This window comes from Petromyzon marinus, chromosome 32 (genome assembly GCF_048934315.1).
Source record: "Petromyzon marinus isolate PM22_M1 ecotype Great Lakes invasive population chromosome 32, UKy_Petmar_22M1.pri1.0, whole genome shotgun sequence".
In the NCBI taxonomy this organism is placed as follows: domain Eukaryota; kingdom Metazoa; phylum Chordata; class Hyperoartia; order Petromyzontiformes; family Petromyzontidae; genus Petromyzon; species Petromyzon marinus.
In genome coordinates, this window is record NC_133698.1 from 12,835,104 (window position 1) to 12,860,166 (window position 25,063).

The following is a 25,063-nucleotide window of genomic DNA, read 5'->3' on the forward strand; positions in this document are numbered from 1 at the left end:
TATTATACTGGAGGAATCTGATGAGCTATAAAGCTCTTTTTCACAAATTGCTTGGGCTTCACAAAGACGTCTGTCTGGACTAAATTTTATGTGCACCGTGTGGGTGTTGAATGACAACCTAGAGCCGACTTTAAGGGTCGTTGTTTAACACTTTAACTGGACATTCGTTGATAACACGGCGCCTTCAGAAGGGAAAATATAAATGAGAAAAGTTTCAGGAACTGGTCCGCTCCACACGAGGGGATAGAGCTCGCAGGTTCACACAGATGGGTTCGTTACAGTTTTCTGTATGACCATCTTGTGGTCAACACATTACTAAGTTGCAGCGCGTATACCATTCTCTGGCGCGTGTCATGACCGGTACTGCAAGATCCGACCATGTCTGTCGAGCGTTCGCAGAGCTGCGTTGGCTTACGGTTGCTGAACGAATACATTGAGGCCACACTCATTAAAAAAGTTCTTGCCGCAAATGAGCCGCAATACCTTGCTGATCAAGGAGCATAAACCATCACGCGGCTTTTCACTGGCCATCGAACAATGACGGTTCACTGCAACGCACGCTTTCAGATGCGCTTCTGCGGCCGTATGGAATGTTCTTCCTTCCGATATCAGAAAGTCACTGGAGTTATGCACTTTTAAATCTACCTAGAAAACTCATTTCTTCAGAACTACTTTTCTTTGCCAGAGGGCCAAATGAGGCTCTGGATTACTTTTGGCAGAGCCACACATTAATAAACACACACACACACACGTACACGCACATTGGAGTTCTCAAATGACACGTAAAACAACCTGCATGTTGACCGAGTATAATGAGGCCCTTATATAACCATGCGATGACTCGAGCGTGCAAACATGAGAAACGGCCTTGTGTTCCCAGGTTAAAAACAAACCCAATTAATGGGTGCTGGAGGGGGCCCATAGCCTCGGGCGGCTATGGGTTCCGCGTGTGAAGTCCGGCGCAGGTTCGCAACTCTACTCGAGGTCATTGCAGCACGGCGAGTAAAGAGTTGCGCTCCTGGTAAATGTGGCCAAACTCTGGTGACAATCGTTTAGGGTTTAAAAAAAACTCTCCTCGTTCAAACAGCCTCGGTACACAGCCACCTCGGACTTCCCACAACCTAGACAAAAGGTTCCGATTAAAACGCAACAGCCGTTAACAGCGCAGTTCAAAATACAGAACATTTATTGAGATATATACTTATTATAATCAGTGTACATAATGCTTACAAAATATAAATCGCACGACTGTTTAAAAAAAAAAAAAACACGACCCAAAATCCCGGACCGACAAGAGCACACGCGAGGTGTCAAGATGCACGACAACCTTTACGACTCCCCGTCAGTGTCAGGGAAGGTGTCGAAGGCGATGAGGCCACCCACCCACTTCAACGTTGCCAACGTTGGTTGGGACGGTTGACCCAGTGGGCCAACAACACGCCGGCGCCCAACACGCTGCACGTTGTACCGAGCAATCGGCCGCCACGGAGACCTCGCGACAACCGTGAGCGCTTGCAGGGCCTTGAGCTCTGGGAGACGAACCGTGACCGACCACTCAACCTGCACCCCCCCACCGGGCGGTCCAACGCTCCCGGTTCGATTGACGCCACGTGGACCGATTCGCCCCCCATGGTTTGTTCGGTCAAGTTTAAAATATTATTCCTCTCGCCGGACGACAAAGCACGCACCACGACACCAAGAGGTGAAAACACAACCGAATTTATCCGCAATGTCATTATTACGCCTCCGTCACACCCCCAAATCATAAATCAGTCTACTTCAATTCACCTTAATATTTTACGATTACAACGGTACTTACTTTATAGACTAAATTGTAGGTATGAAGATTACACACAGACGAGAAAAAGGGGACTCCTCTACAAATATCATCACCATAATATACGTTACACAAAACACGGTGTAATTACGGTTGCAAACCACTTCGAGAGGAACAAAAAAAAAACGCCACCCAAAGAACCCGAACCGGCTCGTCTCTCGCCGCGTGATCCGGATCGTCAACCCCCACGCACGCGAGACTGAAGCTTCGCGAGCAGAAAGGACCAAAAGAAAATCGACTTTCAGGTGGCACCAAAACATCGCCACAAACGGTGGCAGCGGACGCCACATCGCCAGGGCGCTGCGGGCGGCGATCGCGAAAGGAGACTTCGAAGCCTTTTTATTTTTAATCTCCCCCTCTCTTTAACGAAGCTTTAAAAAAAAAAAGCCAGGTCAGGTCAGACAGCCGTGGCTCCGGGTACACGCGGAGCGCGTATAGCGACAAGGTAACAGTCGGTGGGTCGCGTCGTCGTCGTATGTACACACGCGCTAGAGACAGAGACAGCCATCACGGGAGCTGCGGTGTCGCAGTGCTCAGATTTGGGCAGCACGTTTTCACGATGGCAAATCGGAGTCAATTACTTAATCCCTCAAACAAAATCATAATTGGGTTTAAAAACAAGGTAGAACCCAGCCCCACCCCCTACCGCCACCCCCCCCCCCCCCCACGAGGTTCGGTGGTCTTCTTCCCGTTGATCGCGAAAACGAAAAATTACGGACGACCGTTCTTTGGCACGATTTAAACGAGCTGCGGTGACCACAAGAACGAACCAAAACGGCTGATGGTCGCGCGCGCGCGGTAAACGTGCAACGCTGGGGGCATCCAACGTTGGCATGTGGCTGGAACCGTTGCTGGGTAGAGACCCACACCGCCATCTCCCCCCCCCCCCCCCGCTCACCTGAGCCCTGACGGTGATAACTGGGCACGCGTTTCTTGCAAACCGATGTCCAAAACGCGACCGTTACAAAGGTGTTTCAACCTTCGCGAGTGGCTTGCCACTTGACATCTGGGTGGCGTGCCATCACGATGGGCTACACATCGGCAACAACTGCAGCACCACGAAGCGGACCGCGGCGCTTCACAGTGCGGCGACATCACCGGAGTGCCGATGGAAGGAAATGGAAATTCAGCCGCATGAGGGATCGCTTCCTTGCCCCATCCTCACCCCGCAAGTCCTCCCCTTCTCCCTCGTGATGGGTTTCTTGCGCCTACTGAAGCCGATTGCGACTCGTGGAATCTTTAGACTCGGGATGACGAAGCTCCCTTAGATTATAGTTAAATAAGATAATTTGGTGTGACAACTAGTTGTAATGAGTATACAAAAGGCGTTCGTGTCTATGTGGGGGTTATAATGCGATGTGTTGGGGACGTTCTGGAAATGGGCTCAACAGCTGGACATACAAAGAGCTCTCCAATGCGTGTTCAGGTCACGCCATGCATCATTGGGCACGGTGTCCAACATTTCGAGCCCACGTGCTCACGGGACCGAATTGTCGGACATCGTGTCGAACAACCCGAAAATCGCATCGGAGAGCTAGAACGGCACAACCGCGATAACACTACCTCCCTTAGCTGTACACATCCTTTATTAAAGACGCCGTTGACGTACCGGTACAATAGTGTTCTCAAAATACCGCCGAGTAAACATGGAACGTTGGCCCAACGTTGAGCCAACGGTTGCACGTTCACTGGGTGGATGTTATGCCGCTCGCCATTAAATCAGCAGCGGAGACGCACAACCAACAGAGGCGAGTGGGGTCAGGCGAGTGGGGTCAGGCGAGTGGGGTCAGGCGAGTGGGGTCAGGCGAGTGGGGTCAGGCGAGTGGGGTCAGGCGAGTGGGGTCAGGCGAGTGGGGTCAGGCGAGTGGGGTCAGGCGAGTGGGGTCAGGCGAGTGGGGTCAGGCGAGTGGGGTCAGGCGAGTGGGGTCAGGCGAGTGGGGTCAGGCGAGTGGGGTCAGGCGAGTGGGGTCAGGCGAGTGGGGTCAGGCGAGTGGGGTCAGGCCGCGACGAGTGTGCCGGGCACGTGGGAAGGCTGTCAGTTGGAAGAGGGTTGTTTAGCCGGTGGTGCAGGAAGTTCCCTCCGTGATGGTTGAGCTGGTGTCCTTATGCGACCGTGTACAGGTACATGGCTCCACTGAGAACGAAGAACTGCAGACCCGGCACCACACGTACAGGCACGTGCACACACACCACAATGAGACACGCACACACAAGCCACGTTAACGGAAAATCATTACAGCAATATAATAACAAATACAAATCACGAGCAAGGGGACATTTTTTTTTGTCTGGCCAATTCAATTATTGAGCATTCTTAATGCTGCTGCTGCTACTGCTGCAGCTGACGACTGCTATACCGTTGATGGATGATAACAATGGTGAAAAACAACGATGGTACAATGCATTTGGTGATAATCCCAATGATATGGTTGGCGATTGGTGGTGGCGATGACAACAATCACGACGACGTTCACGGCGACGGCGTTTGAGCGACGCAGCATCCAGCACGTACCGTGAAGCAGAGGATGGCGAATCCGAACCAGGCGACGCCCCACGTGTAGCGATTCACGGCCGCGCTGAAGTAATCGAAGCAGCCCTGTGGGGATGCAGTCACCGCCGTTATTACCTCCGGTGCACAGCGAGCAACTTGTTGGGGTGGTGGCCAGCCCCAACCACCCTCAACCCCCCCACCCCACCAAACCTCATTTACCAGCGGGAGAGCTTCAGACTATCCCAGAGGTTATTGAGAAGAATAATTGCGGGTTGCGGCTCTGCAGCTGCTCGTGGAAGTTGCCCGGCAACGTGGAGGGGGAAACGTTGGGACGCCGTGCCAGACACCGCACTCGCACGGTACGACTCCAAATTGCATCGCAGCGAGGGAGCACCAGGGTGGTCGCTGGCGCAGGGCACGGTGGGCCGACAAGCGGCATCACACCAGTTCACTGATCGCACCAGCCATCACGAGCGCGCTCTGCGGCTGGCGACCCGCTCGCACCGCTCGCACCGCTCGCACCGCTCGCACCTTCAGGGGAGGTCTCACTGTACGGGCTGAAAGAAATCAGCTTAAATCGAAAACTCATTCCGTTAACACCGCCTTCTGTTGTTTAGTGGTGTTGGCCTCTCCCCGCACCTCCGATGAGCACGCTTGGCTACGTATGGTGCGAAAGGCGTTCAACGTATCAGCTTAACACGTAGGCTTTCGTGACCAATGTTATCCACAAGAGATTTGTGTTGTTGTGGGTTTACCCTGCAACACATCGGTGCGCTGAACAAGTAACTAATTTGAATGTTTTGTTTACATGACGGACCTTACTAATTGGCTGTCGGGTGGTGGCAGGTTTTTCAAGACATTAAAATTTACGCGATCCAACCTAAAAAAGTCCACTGTTGTGAAGTTCCACATACATATGAAAGATAATTCGGGTAAATAGGTTTAAGGGGGTAGGCAGCTAAACTCCATCAACACTACACAACCCCCGCACCGTCCATAAAGAGCACTTGGAGCGACACGACCGTTACAGAGCGCCACAGCGGCTCGGAGATGTTAACTACCTCGCCTGGTATACAGGAGGTCGTGGGTCACAATCCAGACCCTGACACCTCGCTGTATATTTGGAGTTTGTTTCTCTCTCCCCGTGGTCACGTGGATTTTTCTCCGGACACTCAGGTCCCCCCCCCCCCGCTATAAATGTCCACACGACGATAAGCCAGTGGGGGGGGGCCCTTACCGGGTAAAAATAAAAATTCTGTTTAGCACTCATCCCGGCGCGAGCGACGCGATGGCCACCGTGCCTCCGTCCTCACCGCGGTGTTCACGTATCCGTCCATGCCGAGCCGGCAGTAGGTGATGTTCAGCGGCGGACCGTCCTTGCTCAGCACGCAGCAGTGCATGGGCCACGGGAAGTTGACGTCGTCGTTGTTGTGAGCTTCGGAGAACTTGGAGGTGTACATGAGCCAGTCCGTGGGACCGTTGGAGCCGCAACACTTTTGCTGTGTTTGGCACGCAGACGTTCAGGGGGTGCCGCACAGGACGGAAAAAATGATGAGTGGACGGACAGAGAACTTGATGGATATACAGTTGTACGGATGGACAGCTAAACGAACGAAACAAAAACACACACACGCGCACACACACACAATGCAACCCCGGCATTGGCCAAACATCCCGATGTTGAAAGATTACGCCGCAAATTACTCAATTGGGATTACACACGGCAGCAACTTAGCTACTGCCCCACCACCTAGCCCCCACCTCTCCCCCCACTCCAAAAACAAAACTTTGCAGGACACCATCTGAAATAAAATAAAAACTTCTTGAGACTCGGTGGCTTTCCCGAGTAAATAACCAAAGTACTAAAATAATAAGAAAAAAAAACAACATTAAGTAATGGACAGAGAGACGAGTTCTATCATTCGCCCTTGCCCTAGTGCTATTACAGTATGTGGATATCGAGTGACTTGCAGAGATTTGGGAGGCGTTACCACAGTGGGTTTCCAGATCGACGCGACCTTTTGTACACAGCGCAGGCGTCAAAGCACACTGTGCTTGAGCTTAAAAAAAATTCAACTGAACTTAAACTTTTTATTTACCAGGTAACACCGACTCGGCTACGTAGATCTTTTTCAGAAGCGACCCGGCCACTCACGATAGCTCATCATGGAGCGACTCATCACGTGGACATTTAGAGCGGCCATATACTCTGAACCCATGCCGATTCTACGTGTGGAGGGACAAAAACCGGACGACCCGGAGAAAAATCCAAGCGACCACGGGGAGAACGTGCAAACTCCATATATACAGGCGTCAGGGTCGGGATCGAACCCACGGACTCCTGTATACCAGGCGAGATAGTTAACATCTCGCCACCGTGGCACCCATATACAACAGGGTGCTTACTTTTTTTACCCTTATATGGGACTCGTTTTTAAATGGAAAAAGAACGGATAATACACCGTAACACATGCATCATTGTCAACGCGTGCCTGAAATATTCTCCAGGTGGTCTCCAGAGCCCGGAGGCACATTTCTAGTGGTTTTGTTGCAAATTCTCCATAGCGTTAACATTTTTTTGAAGCACCATGTACATGTGTAATGACAGAGCGACACCTGCCGGCCTAAAGGGGTAATTGAGGTCATGGCTGCATTACATAATGCCTTATCATAAGGGGGGCGTGTCTGGGGTAAAGGTGAAGGGCGGAGTCAGTCGAGAAGCTCCGGGAACCAGCCCGAAGGTTCTGGACAGGGGGCGTGGCCAGGGGTGGAGCTTGGCCAGGCCAGGCAGATATAAGGGGGACCGAACCAGAGGTTCGGGGCTGTTCTGTGGGACCTGAGTCCTGGGACGCTGCTCGTCGTCATCTCTTCGTCTCCGACCACGTGGCTGTTCTTCTGCAAGATCGTCTCCGTCACCGCCGCTACGCTCGTCAACCAGCCAGCGTAGCTACGCAGGACGGAGATGGGCTGCGTGTTAGGGTCGCCCATGTGTAGCTGCGTTACGAAGTGTATCGCCACATGTGCTCTTAATAAATAAGAAGCCTTCTACTCGACGTGTCTGGGAAGTCGCTCAACTACATGTGTGTGGTTCACCGCGACACCTCGCAAACTCTTTGGACGCATGCCGCCCCTACTCGCAAAGCCGCTGCAGCGTCGCGATCGACAATCGGAAAGCCCCAAATCTTGAGAATCGTTGACAAGTTGTCAATATCGGGGCAGACATCTTCTCGCCGACCTGACCAGGGGCCTCGTTTGCCTATCCGGGATCCATCAAGCCACCAATAATAATAAGTTGTAGTTGAGTATATTTGATATTCGCGCCGTTCATACAGCAGGGAGACTATCACGAAATGCGACTTTGCCGTCCTCTAAAGTATTATTTTTTTATTTTTAAATGATCCACCCAGAGTAGTATATGGGGGCGATCGTACCGCGGCAGCTAAAGCGTTCTGGGCTCGGCTGGGGCGTGGGGCAGGGGGGGCCATGGGGGCCAGGGGGTCACCGGCTCTGGCCATCAACAAGACTCCAGATGAGGGCGCAACGCTGTCGCTGATCGACCCGACGGAAGAGCCCGGCCATCGGAGCGATCCGGTGGATGTATCTCTCCGCCCCGCCCCTCTTCACCAGAGCACCGTGACCACGCGTATGGCATGGCCGTGGCTCACCTCTCGCATAAACATGTTCCACGTGTCCGTGTAGGCTGGGTAGGTGTCGCTCGGGTACTCCGTCAGCATCTGCTTCAGCAGGAAGTTTTGGTCGCCCACTAGCTGTGAGGGGTAGGGGCGGTGTGGGTGGACGAGATAGGGAGAGGAGCAAGCGACATGGAATTAAAAGGATGGTGGCTCACACGGATGAGAGGTCACGATGCCTCCCCCCCCACTCCCCGCAACGCGCACGTCGCTGCGCTATTTAGGAGGCGGGTAACGTGTGAACGCATCACTCCAAACATTTCATAGCTCAGTTCGGAAAAAAAACCAGGAACACTCCACCATCCCCCCCCCCCCACTCCAAAATTACACACTCGTAGGGGTCTAACAACGTAGCTGGAGCATCTCGGCATGGTCGGCTACGTACGGTGCGAAAGAAGTTCTACGTACATAAGAAACAAAGCTTTTGGTTCCCATTTGTGAATAACCCCACCCTTGCTGCTGGCATCATCAACTTCACTATGAAATGCCTACGGAAGGAGATGATGCCAGCCCCGCCCTCTCTCGTGACCAGCACCACACCGGGATGCCTTTGTCTCCCCAATGCCGAATGTTTAAACACACTGCACCAGGCATTCATTCGAGGCCAAGCCGACCTAAAGGGGAGAGGGGACCAAGAAGGGTGTGGACATATAGATCCATCACCGATGTTGGCCGCGAGTGGGAATCGAACCCAGGTCGCCGGGTGCGCTGCACAATGCACCAACCACTACATTGCCACCATTCCACACACACAGGCACGTGGAGAACACTCACGTAGTCTCGTTGCGTGAACGAGGTGATGCAGGACGCCGACTCGAACGCGAAGACGATGAGCATGCATACGATGTACTGCAGGCACGGGGGGGGGGGGGGTGGGACACACAGACGCACACCCAGGTGAGAGGGACACACAGACGCACACCCAGGTGAGAGGGACACACCAGGTGAGTGCAGGTCCTTGCGTAGGCAGGTGAGCGGCTATTGCCTGGGTGAGGATAAATTCGTTGGGCTGGCAGGGTGGCCCACAAAGTCAGGGCACATGGAGTTGTTTAAAATGTTTTAACAAATGTTCAAACTAAACTTCCATTCATATTAATGCATGCAGGATATCTCTTTTGAAATTAATTTAGTACGTTTTTTTAAGATCACAGGTGTGATCTTTGAACATTCATCAATTGTGGTTTTAGGTCTCAATTCATTCAGTGGCTCTTGCTCAAGTTTTCTAAGCGACAGATTTGAGGTGACACCACAGGAAGGAGAAAAATAGATCTTAATTACGATAATCGATAAAGTATTAACTTTAACAAACAAAACTAAAATGTTTTAATCCCAGCGTTCAAATAAATCAAATAATACCCTAAGGCGCCCTTCACTTTGGGGCCACCCTGCATTATAATCAACGTCGGTTCTCTCCTGGTACACAGTTCTATTGGGCGACCGGAGAAAATCCTTCTCGGGAGCGAGCGCTGGGGCCCCAACGCGCGAGCGAGCAAGCGAGCGAGCCGTACCCCGAGCAGGAGCTTCCGTGTCATGCGCAGCGCGGCGACGATCCCCACGAAGCCCAGCAGGAAGAACGCCATGCCCGTGAAGATGGCGATCCACGCGCCGGCGAAGACGTCGTCGTTGTGCGCCATGCCGAGGATGGGGTACACCTTATAGCCATCGGTCACCACCCAGATCGTCTCGGCGGTCAGCGTGATGCCACACAGCTGGGGCGGTGGAGGCGGTGGGGGAGAGGCAACACAGAGGGAAATAAGAGCGAGGTAAACAGAATCAGAACCGGAATGTTTATTTATACTGGATGAATCTGATGAGCGAGAAAGCTCTTTTTCAGAGATGTCCAGTTGAGCCTCCCAGTTTCTCGAGGAGGCTCAACTGGGGACACACGGGGAGCTGACAGCCACGCCCACTTTTGCGTAGCCATCGCCCACGCACTCGCGAGCACCGTCCCACGCGGTGACACAGTGAGAGACCGTGACACCTCCTCACTCTGTCCGACTCGTTCCTCATTGCGACCGGTGACCGAGCCGAGACCAGCAATCTCACCGACTGTGCTTGAGAACCGGTTAACTACTCTTTGGTTTTATTCGGTAAAGTCACGTAGGTAAAACAAAATAAAATAAACAATTAAAACACGCCGTGCAGCGATTTTGGCTGTGACTGGTCCCACCTGAAGACGGAAGCTTGCGTTGCCTTCGAAACGTCGTGTTTCAATTGTTTATTTTATTTTAATTTGTTTTACCTACGTGACTTTACCGAATAAAACCAAAGAGTATGAATCCTTGCAGTCACGAAAGCTTCAAATCTAGAACCGGTTAACTATATATTTTTTATTTTTAAAACGATGTTGTTTTTCTTACCTCCAATTGCACCAAGTCTTGCTACCAGTGTCGTGTCACTAAATTCAATGCAGCTAACGGAGGGGGCGTAATTTCAACCCAGGGACGGTGCATGTCGGCAAACTGGAAATAATTTCCGCACCATGCACACCACGTCCAGTACACCCTCTTGCGATGGATGTGATTACTCTTCGCATGCTTATTCCAGTCGACCAGCGAACCGGAAAACATCGAGTGAGAAATAGTCCTGGCCCAAACAAAACCCATGCCCAACCCTAACAATGAAAAAAGATTCGTTGAATAAATGACAGCGATTTTTCCTCTTCTTCCAAACATCAAAACCATTGGTGGTTCACGTCATAACTCAACATTTTCCTGCGGCAGGTCTGAGATTTTACAAAACGGACGATACAATTACCACCAGTCTTTAATCACATGCTTAACATAGCAATAGCACTGTGTCATGGTAAGAGCGCTCGTAGAACATTTTTAAGAGCCACAGTTGCAGCGTTTGGTATTTAAGGACAGACCGGTCGGACGACTAACTTTGCTCTCCAATTCCTCCCCAATGCGTTTTCATGCCGACGTTTACAGCGAGGAAAAAAACTAAGACAACACACAATTTTGTTAAAAAGATGTACTGTGATCCAGGGTACGGTTCATAATGGCCATGCCGGAGCACCCAGCTGGGTTCTAATGCAGTCGTGAGCTGCTCGCGATGAAACCGGTGTCTCAAGCGCACCGCACCCGTCTCCTCTCGGTTCGCTGTTGACGTCATTAAGAGGGGGCCCACCCTTTTGTGGCTTGTGTGGTTTTTCACTTAGATAAATTTGTTCCAGAATAATAAAAAAGCGCAGTTTGATCGTCACGTAAGGCAACACCTGCGGAGGAGAGCACGCGAGAGACAGCGAGCGCGGGTGAAGAGGCTTAGTGATGTGGACGCGCAATGCCGATTCGGAGTCGATTGAAATGAGAACTGAACCAAGCAATGCATCACCAAAGTGTAGTGCACAAAAAATACTTAATCAGGAATCTATTTTTTTACAACCGAATTCTTATCGGGCCCAATCAAATACTATTTATCTGACTTAGCTCAAACTTCCCATAAATCACGTGACTTCTGTGTGGGGATGACGATGGGTTGGTGTCCTTTTAGAAAGCCAACTTTTATCAGAGGCATTCATCCAGCAGTGGATGGATAATGGCTTATGATGATGCTTCCGTAAATTTGATTACATTGCAGTCGTCGAAACAGTCACAACTATTGCAAGGTTGAGAGTTCAAAATTCCAGTTCGGGCGTTGTCGATCCAGCCCACAGTCCCTCGAGGGTGAATAAATGTAGTACCTCTGAAATATCAAGACCTATCTCTTATGGAGCGGCTCAGCCCCGAAATAGGGGGTTTGAAAGCTCCGACTCAGCGCTGTGAAATGGGGAAATGAGCATTGCTGCCCCTCTCTTTAGAGACGGAAATTGCTTTTTTACCTTTTAAGGATGAATAGCTGGATGTGGCTACACTGCACACTTCTGCGATCTATTTGCTTGAGATTTGTAAAAAGCTCCCCGACCCTCTGGCACTGTGCAGTCGTCACTGACGGCAGTGTAGCAGCAAGTGGGGTTTCCAGGACCCATGTGTATGGAGCGTTGAGAGTCTCGTCTGCTTGGGTGCATGGTGGGATTTTTCTCCACCACGTGCCCTGGTTTTCTCCCACATTATGCAACTCTAGCAAATAACAAAAAAAATTGGCCAAACACGGTGACTTCAGCAGCGATTCTCCTGCAAAAATGAAACTCAGTAAGGCTTTCCTCGGGGTAAATTACGTTATTATTTATCTTTAACAGAATTTGGCACAAGGAGTGCGTTTACGCAGGGACAGCAGAACACAATCTGTACAGAACATACACTGTAAACGATCCGATGCAGGGCGGTTTTGTCCGCTTTAAAAAATGTTAATGGAAAACGACAAACTAATAACCAAATTATTTTGTATTTTACCAGGTAAAGCCCACTGAACAATATAGCTCTTTTTCAGAAGCGACCTGGCTATCACAGATACTAGCTCACTCAACGAAGTGGCTTACTTGTGGCAATGTATTGCAGCCAAATACTGTAAACGCATGTGGATTCTAAATGCGAAGGGAAAAACCGGAGGACCCGGAGAAAAATCCACGGGGAGAAAGACACGCAAACTACAAATATACAGCAGCAGGCGTCAAGGGATGGGATCGAACCCACGACCCCCTGTATACCAGGCGAGGGAGTTAACATCTCGCCACACACGTCACGTGGAGAGGACTACATGTGGGCCCCATCATCATGGAAGCCGACTGACAGCATAAGAAGAAGAATATTATTCGTCAAGAAAAAGGGAGTTGTCTACCGACTTCCTAAACTACAGGTTGGTCCAGACTGTCTTGTGACCCTCCCGATTTAATTATCTAAAACTTAATAGTATTTTAAGGTAAGGCTCTTTGAAAATATAAATGTTATATGCAAAGGAAACAAATTAATTGGGGGGGGGGGGGGTCACAAGACATCGGGACCACCCTGTACATTACGAGTGAGCAATTGCGTCAATCAATTTATCACGTATGTATTTTCGAAATGTGGTTTGTGAATATCCACATGCTGGTACAAACAAAATCCCCCCCCCCACACACACCACAACAACAACAACAACACCCAACTCTGGACAAAGCACGGGTGGCTTATGAGCGCGATGGCCAAAATCTTAAGAGAGCCTTAACAACAAAAAATAACCCGTATACGCGAGCTTCACAATTCACGGAATGTCACGTCACCACGGGAGTCAGAGCCCCACCCCACAATCAAATGGCACCGCATTTCTCAAGAGATTTTAACACGCGACAAGCGAGAGGGGAGATTCAAAGAATGCCTGGGGGTCATTGTGAATGAGGGGGTGGGGTGGGGGATCAAATGTGGGTGGGTTGGGGGTGGGTGGGGGGTGGGTGATGGTAAAGTTCCGCAGTGCTGCAGGGTGCGCGTGAAGGGAGGGAATGTCGCGGGACCAGTTTGACACGTTTTTACGCCAAAAAAACATCGCAACAAGAGCCGCATTTATATTCAAAAAGTTCGTGCCGGAGACGCGCCCGTACCAGAAAGCCAACCCCCCCACCACCACCGCCGCCGCCCCCGAATGGCCACCGAATCGACGCCGTGTTAAACATCACGCCGCGAACATTGTGTACACGAGATGTATATACTATAGACAGGGGGGACACATTACCTGCTCATCTAGTATCTACCACAAGGACGACAATAATCATCATCTTGCGCGAGGTCTCACGTGGGGAAGCGAGCCCCCTTGTTCATAAACATCAGGCAGTTCGTCAACCGGCGTTGGGTCACGCAAGCCTGACTGCTGACGACTCTGGTTTATTTTTTTATTAAACCATTTTTTATTTATCAGGTAACACCCATTGAGCTACTCTGTATAGCATTTTCTTCAGAAGCGAACTGGCCACAAATGACTGCTCAATCAAGTGGCTGATCACGTGGACATGTATAGCAGGCAAATACTCTAAACGCGTGTTTCTAAATGAACACATCGAATGTCGAAGCCGGTCTGGGCACAGAGTTTTGCTTGGATTGAACCACTGGCTGCTGAAGCTATGTACCCCCCCAGAAGGCCGTGGGGCCGATGGATGGTATGTTAAAAAGAGTATATATTATGTGTAGAGACAGACATGTATATGGAGACAGTCAGCTTATCTAATTTGGTACTAAAATATCGGCTTGGTTAACTGACATCCGAGAGCCATAGGATGAACCGTGTCCAAATGCCTAAAATCATGCATTGCTGTTGAGCAATAATTTGCAATTCTTACCGATCAAAGGCTGCCTATTTGCAAACCATTTACCAAAAGCTACTCGTACAACTAAAAAATGAGACTAAACATTTTATATATCACGGGATTGACAGATGGCTTAAGAATGGATGGGTGGGGGCTTCAGCAGTGGATTGACCCTGGTTAATGCGCGGTTAAACTTTTACCTCCATTATAAATTGGTTGCGTTGGCAAATATGCACCAGGCATCACCTATAAAACCCCAGATCTATCTCTAGAGAGGAATTGAATCGCAACTGGGCTCTTACTTGGTTAGAAATTAAGGCCATCTATAAATTGGCGATTGTAACATTTTTAACATAACCTTACGATGGTGTCAAGACTGGAATCTTAACACTTGCTAACCACACCAGCACATTACTCATCCATGATGCGGTGTTCAAAGGTCGCTTTTTATTTATAGTAAGACGGATGGGGTTTACCCTGATCATTTGCATACTTTTGAGTGATTATTATTTGATTATTATTTGCACACGTATGTGCAAATAATAATCAAATATAATCAAGTATGTGCAAATAATAATAATCAATCCACTGCTGGAGGGGTTCTTTAAACGCAGCTTGGGCGTTGGGGTCATTTGATCACCCTCTGGTAAAGACGTGGGGGGGGGGGGGCACAGAAGTACAGCAACACCTCCAGGTACTAAGTAGATGTGCGCCTGAAGCTTTGTTCGTATATTGAAAAAACATTAGTACTTTGAGGATACGTTCCCAGCCTTCGTAACTTACCATTTAATGCTATAAACCGGGTATAACTTAATATTCATATTGTAAACAACGACAAATGATATTTTTAAAAAAAAGTTAAACTGTACAGCGTTCAAATTTTAAAAAGCACAAATGAAAGAACCATTACGATGAGCAACGCTCCAGAATCCTGATTTACAGCAGATCGACATATATTAGTCACGTCGCGATTTCACTGCATTTATGTTTTTTTAGTTGTTTAAAGTAATGATGGTGAATCCAAACTTCCTTGTACCGAAACTTCGTTTATAGAATGTACACGTGTATACGATGCGTCTGCGCTGCCCTCTGTTGCCCCCAAAGTAGCACTGCAGCAGCCTATAGCGGTGGTGGAACACTGCATCTCGAGAATATCCCATTTCACCAGCCAAAAAAAGTATTTTAGAACATATTTACGTGAAAATAAGCGCTCGATATGTAATTGGCCATACGCACGGTAATTTCAATAATCGACTTTTGATTACTGGAGCGGTGACTTCAGGCGTGCTGGAATTATTTCGCCGCTTAATAAGTCACAGGTGTGACTGGCCAGAGTACTCGACTGACAATCCACAGGGGTACAAGTTCAATCCCCAGTCAGGGGTGGTTTTACACTATAATCACCATTACTATCACCCACGATCACCCACGATCATCATCGCTATAGCCACACTCGCCATCACCACCCACCTTCGCTATCACCACACCTTCCATCACTATTCACCAAGGCTGTAATTATAAAATATTGGGGGGGGGGGGGGACGGGACACCCCCACCAATATTCAAATATGCTCAAAATGTCCCCCCCCAATATATTACTATAAAATAGATTTCTGTTTATATGATTGTGGTTATGGTTGTACCTTATTAATCCCTAATCTCTGCCATTACATACAATGAAACGAGAAAAGTAAAAAAAACAGAGCCATGTAATACAATACACTATTAGACATTGTAAAAAAACAAATAAAAAGTCCATGCGATGTGTTAGTGAATTTTTTAAAATATTTTAGGTAAGAAATATCAGGAAATTCGTTTTCAAATTTAGATTTTTTTCTGGGGGGGGGGGGGGGCCCACACCCCCTGGAAGATTTTGTCCCCCCCAATGTTGACTCCATGGCTACAGCCTTGCTATTCACCACCACTGCCACCCTCATCACTATCACTCTTGCGGTCGTGAAAAATAACGATCAAATTGTGGGAACTTTAGCAGTGAATGTTCTATGGAGGATATACAAAACGCCTACCATGGCAATGTGGACGTTCCACTTCTAGCTCAACAATGAGTTCCACCCCACCCCCATTGTCTGATGGAGCAGGCAGATAGTGAGTTTATAATTCACTTCCTTCACTTGATTTGACCGATAACGCAACAAAAACATGCTTCTAGATTTGAAGCTTTCGTGACTGCAAGGATCCATACTCTTTGGTTCTATTCGGTAAAGTCACATAGGTAAAAAATAAAACAACAAAAATCACGACGTTTCGGCCACAACGCAAGTGGCCTTCTTCAGGTAAAGGAACAGAACTGTCGTCCCGACAGAACTGTCGTCCCGACAGTTCTGTTCCTTCACCTGAAGAAGGCCACTTGTGTTGCGACCGAAACGTCGTGATTTGTTGTTTTATTTTTTACCTACGTGACTTTACCGAATAGAACCAAAGAGTATAAAAACATGCTTTGCCGTAGGCGTCACGCGACGAAGCGTCCTATTTCGGAACTGTTGCAGCTCGCCATCAGTGGGACGCTGCGGCGTTGCCCGATGACCCAAGGAAAATGGCCCAGCCCCATAGAACGACTTCCATATCAAGCCCCTTAAAACGAACTCTTTATCCTCAACAAGGGCACACCCCTCCCCCGCCCCCAGATCTGTATTTGTTTGTGCAATCAGTGGTATCCAGGCCGTAGGTCCATCAACTCGCTCGACTCGACAATCCGGGTTAACAGAACAAAACAAATCAACGGAGGCAGAAACCTGAAATTTGAATCACCCAAAATCTCAGCCGCGCCAAGTTCATCAGAGTACCTCCGACAGGGCCATTATGAGAACCTGTACCCCTTGAGCCACATGGGGAGCCACAGGGGGCCCCCCACTTGTAACAACAAAAAACGCGTCGTCCTCCTTACCAAAATGATCACGTTGCCGATGATCACCAGCCACTGCACGCACCCTGCGTTCGACTCCTTCGCCATGGTTCCCGCCCTGGGAAGGAATTGGCGACAGCGTTGTAAGTCTCACGAGCTTGGCACCGTTTGCGAGCGCTGCTGCTGCTGCCGCTGCCGTGGGACCACGGGACCACGCCCGCGGTCGCCGATGTTTGCGGACGGGCAGCCAGGCACGGGGAGCTTCACTTGAAGCGGAGAGAAGAAACCTCGCGGGGAAGGAGGATCGGAGCGGTTCGGATATCACTCGCCACCGATGTTAGCCGTGGCGTGGGAATTGAACCCAGAGGGTTGCGTAATGAAAAACGAACGCGCACTCGTACACGGATTCTGATGCAAAGGGGACACACACCCTTACAAGATAAAGATCCCCCGTAGAGCCTTAACAAACTGTTGGGGAAAGTGCTGTTAGCAAGCACCGATGAAGGCCCGCACGGCACACGAGAGGGTGGGTAGCCAACACTACCCCCGGCCGCCTTCGTCTCCCTAGTGACGTTGTATAAACACCGCACCAGGTACTCATTTGAGGCCGAGTCGACCTAGGGGAGGCCCAGGACCTGTACAGATTATCGTCACTGGTGTTGGCCGTGAGCGAGAACCGAACCCGGGTCACCAGGTTCGTAGCGCAGCGCGCACATTGCTTCACTGCCGCTCCCTTTTTACATTACACTTACAAACACGCGAACAAATGTACACACACACACATGCAGCGGCATTAGCACGCACAGACACGCAAACACGACAGTGAACGCCACCACGCACCACAAAAACACACGTGCACATATCGCAACGGGCACACGCAATGCAATAAGAGTCGCACCGACGTCAATGCATTCACAATGCACGCAAAATGATCCATCATCAAACGCGTTACAAAGTCGCGAACGCATTGAATTGACATTGCAGTAAAGCACATCGTCTCAAGCTTCGTAACCGCTAGCGATATTCACAATTGCCTCTGACATTACACGCCTTAGGTTATGAATCGAGTTTTATGGGAAAAAAAACCCATTTTAGTCGTAACAACGCGGTCAGAGAGAGCAGCAGCAGCAGCAGCGGCGGCGGCCACCTTAGTGACGGGATGAAGGTTGGAGAGAAGTTGGGCGCACAGGGGGAAAAAAAAATGCCACACCTGGTGGGCGCACCGCAGTCGCGGGGCACTTTATACCCTCACGTGACGTCACGCAGGTGAGAAAACAGGTGGGGACGGTGAGACGTTACCGACAAGTGTGGGATCGTCACCGCCTCCCGTTCCTCTCCACCACCGATAAACTTCCACCACCACCATCATCGTCATCACCAGCCATGATCAATCTACAGCCCGTCGCCATATCTCATTGATCCTGCGATCAGTGAGAGATGACGAGGTGTTCAACATCCAGCGGTGGATAACAAAATAAATAAGCCGGCAAAACAACTCCTTCCCATATACGTCTCTACGTGTAAAAACAAAAATATATATTGTTACACACATCTCGGCCCAACTCGAAAGCGTTCCATTCGTTTGTCTTCCACTCCGTCATTATTCTTGCCGGTCCACCTCTCACGCCTTTTAGCCATGGCGTGTCCAGCCGAAGCATCACTCGCTTTAAGTCTCACTTTGAACGACGTCTTGCGAGCTTCGTGTGTTCTCAAATCCGTCTGTGTTCATCTTTCTGCATCTCAAGCGTGCGTCTTTCGCCGTGCTTTGCTATTGTTTTTTCGTTGTTGTTGCAACTTTTCATTTGTCGTTCCATGTTTGCTTGTCCGCGACCATGTTTCTGAACCATAATCTCATGCCAAGTAACGAATGCGACACCACAACCCATAAGGAAATGATGAAACATCGTGGAATTTCTACAGGCAAGCCTTTCTCAATCCACTGCTGAATGAATGCCTTCACTTTGACGTTGGTTCGACGTCTTGGTAGATGTGGGAGGTTATTTTCGTAAACGGCGATACAGAAATTAATATATATCGTTCCTGAATGCTGTGAATGTATTTTGTTGCTAGCTAATACACTACAGGAGAAATTATCTTAAACTATGTTCTGACTCTTCCTATCATCCGTGATGGGGTTTTTTTAACCTTGCGCATAATAGGAGTAAAAATAATAGGATCCGTGACATGTGTCCCCCATATCACCGCGGACAATAGGAGTTCTTTCTATACAACCCTATAGAGTGGTAGGGACGGAGTTTGTCATCTGGGAGCGATAGATGTGTGGTATGCTCATGGTGAAAGAATTCAGAGATTTTGAGGAATGTACGTACGCAATACCCGTCTCTGCTTATCATGATCGTTAACCATGGCCTATCCACTGGTGGATGAAACCCATATCCACTGCTGGATGAATATCCTTCTCATCATCGTTACCAGCCATGATCTACCCACTACGCCGGATGTAGAAAGACCTCGCCGTCGCCTTAAGACATGGGTTGTATCCACTGCTGGATGAAGACCAGGTCATCGTCATCAGCCATGGTCTATCAACAACTGGATGAAGACTTTATATCAGGATCCATAGTCTATGAACTTCTGGATATATACGTCACCACCACCATCATCATGGTCTGTGAACTATCCACTGCTGGATGAAGACTTTACCGCCATCACGTGCCCACACAGCTGAATGACGACGTCACAATCATCGTGAGCCACGGTCGATCCGCCGCTGGATGGATTGTGACCTCACCATCGCCAAGACAACGGTTTATCCACATGTTAGACGAACGCGAAAGGGAACAAGCAAAAAGACCGGACAGTACAGACGTGGTGAGAACGATGGATTATTATTACATCAATTAGTGCGCCCACCCCTCCCTCATCTCGAGTCAAGGACGAGCGCGCCACCTGGCGGTGTTCATCGGGAGGTGCCGGGGGGCCCTTAAGCGCGCTACGAAATCCAACCGAGCGTTGGCGACCCGTCAGCAGTGGCAGCGGAGCGCCGCTTTGGATTTCGTAGAGCGGTTGGGCGCCGCGGTGGCGTCAGCGCTGCGGATGTAACGATATCCTGCTTGGTGGCGGCTCGTTGCTGCTGCTGCTGATGCCGGTAGCGGTGGGAGGAGGATATCGAGGAAGAGGTTGGCTGCCGTGACGCGTTAATCCGTGTCTCCCCACTCCCCACCACCATCAACCACCAACACCACGGCATCTACCACGACCACCACCGACCCCCAACGTCGCGAGCCTGACCCATCATGAGGCCGGGCGACAGACCGTGATGGTGCCCTTGGCGGTGAACTCGGCATGGCCGTCACCCTGTCGCGCTGGCCAGACCCGTGCGGGATCTTCTGCGCGCTGCTCACATACGCGTGCGTCGGATATGCAGAGTACGCGTGTCTCGCAGCGGTGATACTGCCTGGCTACTCTGGCAGGTAGGTGACGAGTGACAGGACGACTGACCCCCCCACAATCACCACCACCACCACCACTCCCCAACCAGGAGTGTCCGTGGTCACTGTTGTGGCATTCGGCCCAGAGCTTACCGGTCGGGGGCTGAGCTCAGGAATACACTTGCGAAGTGTCCTGCGGCCGGCTGTGTTTATCACGTAACTACATTAACAATAACAACAGTAATAATGAGAACAATTGAATTCGAACGCGCACGGATATTGGCCGTGCATCTCGGGGAAGCTAAGCAGAGGTTGAGGCTGCCTCTCCGTACTTGGATGGGAGACTGCCTGCCTGGTGTCGTGATGTAAACTTGCGCTTGCCAGCTGGAGTTGTCGCAACAAGAGAGTTGGCTAACCACACGACTGGCTGACACCCACCCCCAACACGACCGACCCCGTATTCCACATCCTGCTGCGCCAGTTCGACTGCGTGCGTGGCAATTTGGTCATCTTCAATGTGCCACGGTCAATCCACCGCTGGACGGAACCCTCCTAAAATCGTCGCTTGTGTCGCGGATGTGCGATGCAACAGGCGCAGTAAGCATGCGAACTTTGGGCCAACTTTAGTTACGTGTTTACCGTGAACCGTCTTCCTAGTAGACGTGCCAAAGTTGGCACATCGCATGCTCTAGCTGTCTCTGCGTGTCTGTGTGTACGCGTTCGTGCGCCTCCGTCTTGGCCTGTTGCCGGTTTCAAACATTCAGGCTATGCCTGTCCACGATCCACCCTGGGGTTAACCAGCCCTGATTGTGTGAGCCACTCACAGATCCCTAAAAAGGTCTGGACACAGTCTCATCGGTGGACTCCTCCGGCAGGCGAGGCAGCGTTGGCTGGATCGTGTAGCCCGCTTGCCCAGCCATCGCGTGCCTAGCCACCGCGTGCCCAGCCACCGCGTGCCCAGCCACTCCTTGCCCAGCCACCGCTTGCCCAGCCACCGCGTGCCCAGCCACTCCTTGCCCAGCCACCGCTTGCCCAGCCACCCCTTGCCCAGCCACCGCATGCCCAAGCAGCTTCTGTTTGTCCGCATAGAGGGGGCTAATCGGGCGCGGCACGGGTTAGAGAAGAGATGGAGCTGATGCGGTACAACATGATGATGTGGAGTTGAGTGGACTTCCCGATGACCGGTACCAGCGGTGTCAAGTTGTGAAACTCTGTGGAGGAGGAGGCTCGTGAAGGACGCTGCGGCTGGGCAGTTGGAGGCAGTCGCCCTCCAGCAACAGCGGAAGGAGCGACGCTCACAACAACGAGCGGAGCGCCAGGCGTATAAAACGCATCAAGTTGGCACAGTGGGCAGCACAGTTGGTGCGTCTTCCAGTCATCTCGGGTTCACCATGCTGACACACGGGTCTGTTCTTGTGACTTGCCAGCGAGCCTTCGACACTTCACGTGGCCTCAACGTGCACCTAGCCTGGCATAGGCGAACGGCGGTTGTCGTAGCATGTGTGTAGATGTGTGCCTTTGTCGAAGGGGTAAATCATTGACTTTGCGTTTAACGCGGATCCGAGACGCGTTCGAACAGTACACAATCACCACCACTACCGCTGTAACAGTATCGCCCCTAGCGGGCGCTGGCAGGTTGTTGCCGTCTCATCTCCACCGCGTCCTGTCCAATGGCCCATTGATAATTATTAGAGAATGCAGTTTACCTCTTCTGCTGCTGACCATGCTGATGGAGCCCAGTGGGCATGCCAACGTTGATACGTGGTTCGGACCGTTGGCAGTCCACCGTTGGCAGTCCAACGTTGGCAGTCCACAGCCCAACGTTGGCAGTCCAACGTTGCGTGCCTACTGGGTGCTGACGATGCTGCTCGTGATGGCGGTGATAATGATCAGACTAATAATTATGTTGCTGAAGTCGCCGATGCGACTGTCGCTTGCTATCGCTTGCCATGTGGGGTGACGACGATGATAGTACGACTGCTGCTACTACCGTGGTGTCTGATTTACGACTATGCCATTTGTATCGCGCGCAATATGTCACAGACATGGAATTTGACCGCAAGTTTTCCCTCGTCGTTTGAAGGACAGGCGATAGGGCAGTGCCGGATGAAGCTAGTGCGGGGCCTGTAGCATTTAGCTAATTTTGCTACTAGGAGAATCCGGCACTGCGATAGAGGTGTCCAGAGCATTTAGGTGTCTCTGGAAAGGTCTCTCAGTGGAGATTGGCCACGTGCCACGCGGAGGGGGATGTCACGGGTCCCGGTTCTTTGTGTCGAGAGGAGGGAGGAGGTTGTGAGTTCTGCCATGAGCTGTAGTTGCTTGGCGACTTAGTAGTGTCGATGCAACCGCCTACGCCTGTAGCTGCAAAGCTGTCAACCCATACGATCTTACCCCGTGTTCTCGTCCAGAGAAATTGAGTTTTCAGGTCCATACGGTGTACAGTCGTTTCAACGTGGGCAAAAAAAAATGTCTATTTGTGTTTCTCCCTTGTGATGGGACTTTGTAGGATGAACGTTGAGATTTATAAGGGGCACGGGGTGACCAATAAGGTCTGGATTGTTCTGTAATAAGGTAGGGCACTGATAATGGGTTGACAGGTATGTGTTGTTTCTGTTTTTTTCTTTTCTTTCTGATGCTGCCGCTTCTGCTGATGCTGCTGGGAGGATGTTGATGGTGATGATTAAAGTGACCGTTGCAATGATCCCGGCCATACTTTGCAAGCAAAATACTGAACTTGCAGCAGATACAGACAGGCAGAATACATCTCGCAGGAATACTCACGCGACGCCAGTGACTCGGTGTGAAAATGAGCAGCGACATTTAATGTTTGGTGGGGGCCTCGGGGACTGTTACATTGTTGGAGGGCCCTCTTGGTGGTTTAAATGCCTACACTTGATTGCCCACCACCCATGCCCGATGCCATCGCTATTCACCCTGGTTATTTCAGTTCCAGTGTTTACTTGTGATATATGAAATGTAAAGCTAAAGCAGAGATAAAACTAACAAAACTTTTTAATTTCCACGCAGTGATGCTCTGGCTTTAATTGCCAAATGACCTATCGGGTTAATCGTATATTATTACACTATATCACGTATTTTTTCAACGGTGATACCGCAGTTTTATTCTTCATATGGCTGATGTTGTTGAAGAGCAACAACTACATTGAAGTGCTTGAGGCAGACGATTGCGTCCGGAGTAGCGGAGTGGTGTGCCGCTGTGGTGATGCCTCCTCATCCAGTATTTGTGAATCCGGCCATTGAGTCTGTTATACGTTCCGTGGTTCTGTTCAGGGTGACCACAGCCGCCGCACACTGCCGGAGAGTTGACTTTTCCATTCGTGCAACAACATCAAGCGTCCACATCTGCTGCTGCTGCTGCCATGGTTTGTGTGTGGATGCGGTTTCATGGTTTCATGGCTGTGGCCATAAACTTCATAGAAGATCAAAGCCAGGGATCTCCTGCGTCCGGTCTTTCACGAGCTGTTCGTGGTATCTTGTGAACTCATTTCGCCTTGCAAAGCATCATCAGGGTTGAAGTTGCGTTGTTGTAGGCTGCAGTATTCGATATTTGGGGGGGGGGGGCGGGGGGGTACTGGATCTCCGAGGCTCCGGACTACAGCGCCTAAAGCTCCTGCGTCAATCCTGAACGAAAACCCACAGGAATTGTACATTCACGCACAAACAGCAGATGCTCACACGCACGCACACACACATATGCACTTCTCACGACAGCAACAAAAACTCACAAAACGACATTTACAAAATGTGGCCGGGCGGCTTAGAGGTCAGAACGCCGAGCCGGCACAGCTGAGAACCTGGGTCTGAATCCAGGCAGCCGCCCGTGATTAAACCGGATGCATTCGGGGGTCTCCGACGTAGTTTTGGGATATTACCTTCTGCGGGATCTTCTCTAACACGAAGGGGTTGCACTACTCTGCGAAATATATTATTGGTTCTTTCGGTAAAGTCACGTAGAAGGGAAACAATAAAATAATAACAGTATAAAACAATAAAATTATCACGACGTTTCGACTGCAACACAAGCAATCATCATCAGGTGTGAAAACCACAGCAAGAAAATTTGAAACAAGTGGCGGGTTTTTTTTTGACCTGCGAGAGTTTTGATGGGTTCTTGGCGTTCGCGATACCCGTATAGAATCCCTTGCATGAGAATTGATTACATTCGATTCGTATACGTTGTATGTAATTAGTTCACGTGAACCCTGATGACGGTGGGCGACCTAAGCAGCTACTTTCGGTGCTAAAACCTACCACAAATTAAATTTAGTGAAGAGGTCAATTTGTTAAGAGACCTGTTCGGTCCTCCTTGCCCTGAAAAAATGACATTGATATCTTGAACAGCATCAGTCTCGTACCCGGTGCGTGTACAGTGGGTGATCAAATATTCATGAAGATGTGGCGTGTTTGAGTATTCACTTTCCCATACTCGTCCATAGTCCTTGCCTCCAATCTTCCCTCAATCTCCATGTCCCAGTCCTGATGAATGAGGTGGTGGGTACAGGTAGGTTGTCGCAATATAATCTTTCACAATTCGGTACGAAGTGCCTGCTACCTTTTCCACAGTAGACCCAAACCCGTACACATTTCTCAGTGAGCACTGGATCTGCTAGACCTTT

At 50.2% G+C, this 25,063-nt stretch overlaps 2 protein-coding genes across 4 annotated transcripts in view; one reads left to right on the forward strand and one right to left on the reverse strand.

Annotated features, from left to right (window-relative positions):
* Nucleotides 1-1,164: 1,164 nt before the first annotated feature.
* UPK1A (uroplakin 1A) lies at nt 1,165-18,284 on the reverse strand. The gene is made up of 8 exons (XM_032964683.2): nt 18,182-18,284; nt 17,077-17,152; nt 9,526-9,726; nt 8,792-8,866; nt 7,994-8,095; nt 5,642-5,827; nt 4,350-4,433; nt 1,165-3,985 (listed from the first exon to the last, which is right to left on the reverse strand). The coding sequence occupies exons 2-8, from the start codon at nt 17,140-17,142 to the stop codon at nt 3,941-3,943; spliced, it is 759 nt and encodes a 252-aa protein (XP_032820574.1). The 5' UTR covers nt 17,143-17,152; nt 18,182-18,284; the 3' UTR covers nt 1,165-3,940.
* A 1,747-nt stretch (nt 18,285-20,031) lies between these two features.
* The window catches only part of LOC116948203 (palmitoyltransferase ZDHHC3-like), a 56,731-nt gene continuing 51,699 nt past the window's right edge, over nt 20,032-25,063 (forward strand). For 2 of the 3 annotated variants that reach the window (XR_012945830.1, XM_076071313.1), the window contains exon 1: nt 20,032-20,468. Coding sequence is in view for 2 of the 3 variants with exons in the window: in XM_076071313.1 (XP_075927428.1) it covers nt 20,341-20,468 (128 nt within the window). In the remaining variant the exon portion in view is untranslated. The remainder of the gene's footprint in view (nt 20,469-25,063) is intronic. The other variant, XM_032964682.2, reaches the window with a different exon arrangement.

Excerpts from the sequence above, each read along its gene's own strand:
- UPK1A (XM_032964683.2), bottom strand. The coding sequence starts at position 17,142 with ATGGCGAAGGAGTCGAACGCAGGGTGCGTGCAGTGGCTGGTGATCATC. Across the intron at positions 5,828-7,993 it reads GGAACATGTTTATGCGAGAG|CAAAAGTGTTGCGGCTCCAA; the intron begins GTGAGCCACGGC and ends TGCCAAACACAG. Across the intron at positions 4,434-5,641 it reads ACGGATACGTGAACACCGCG|GGCTGCTTCGATTACTTCAG; the intron begins GTGAGGACGGAG and ends GCATCCCCACAG.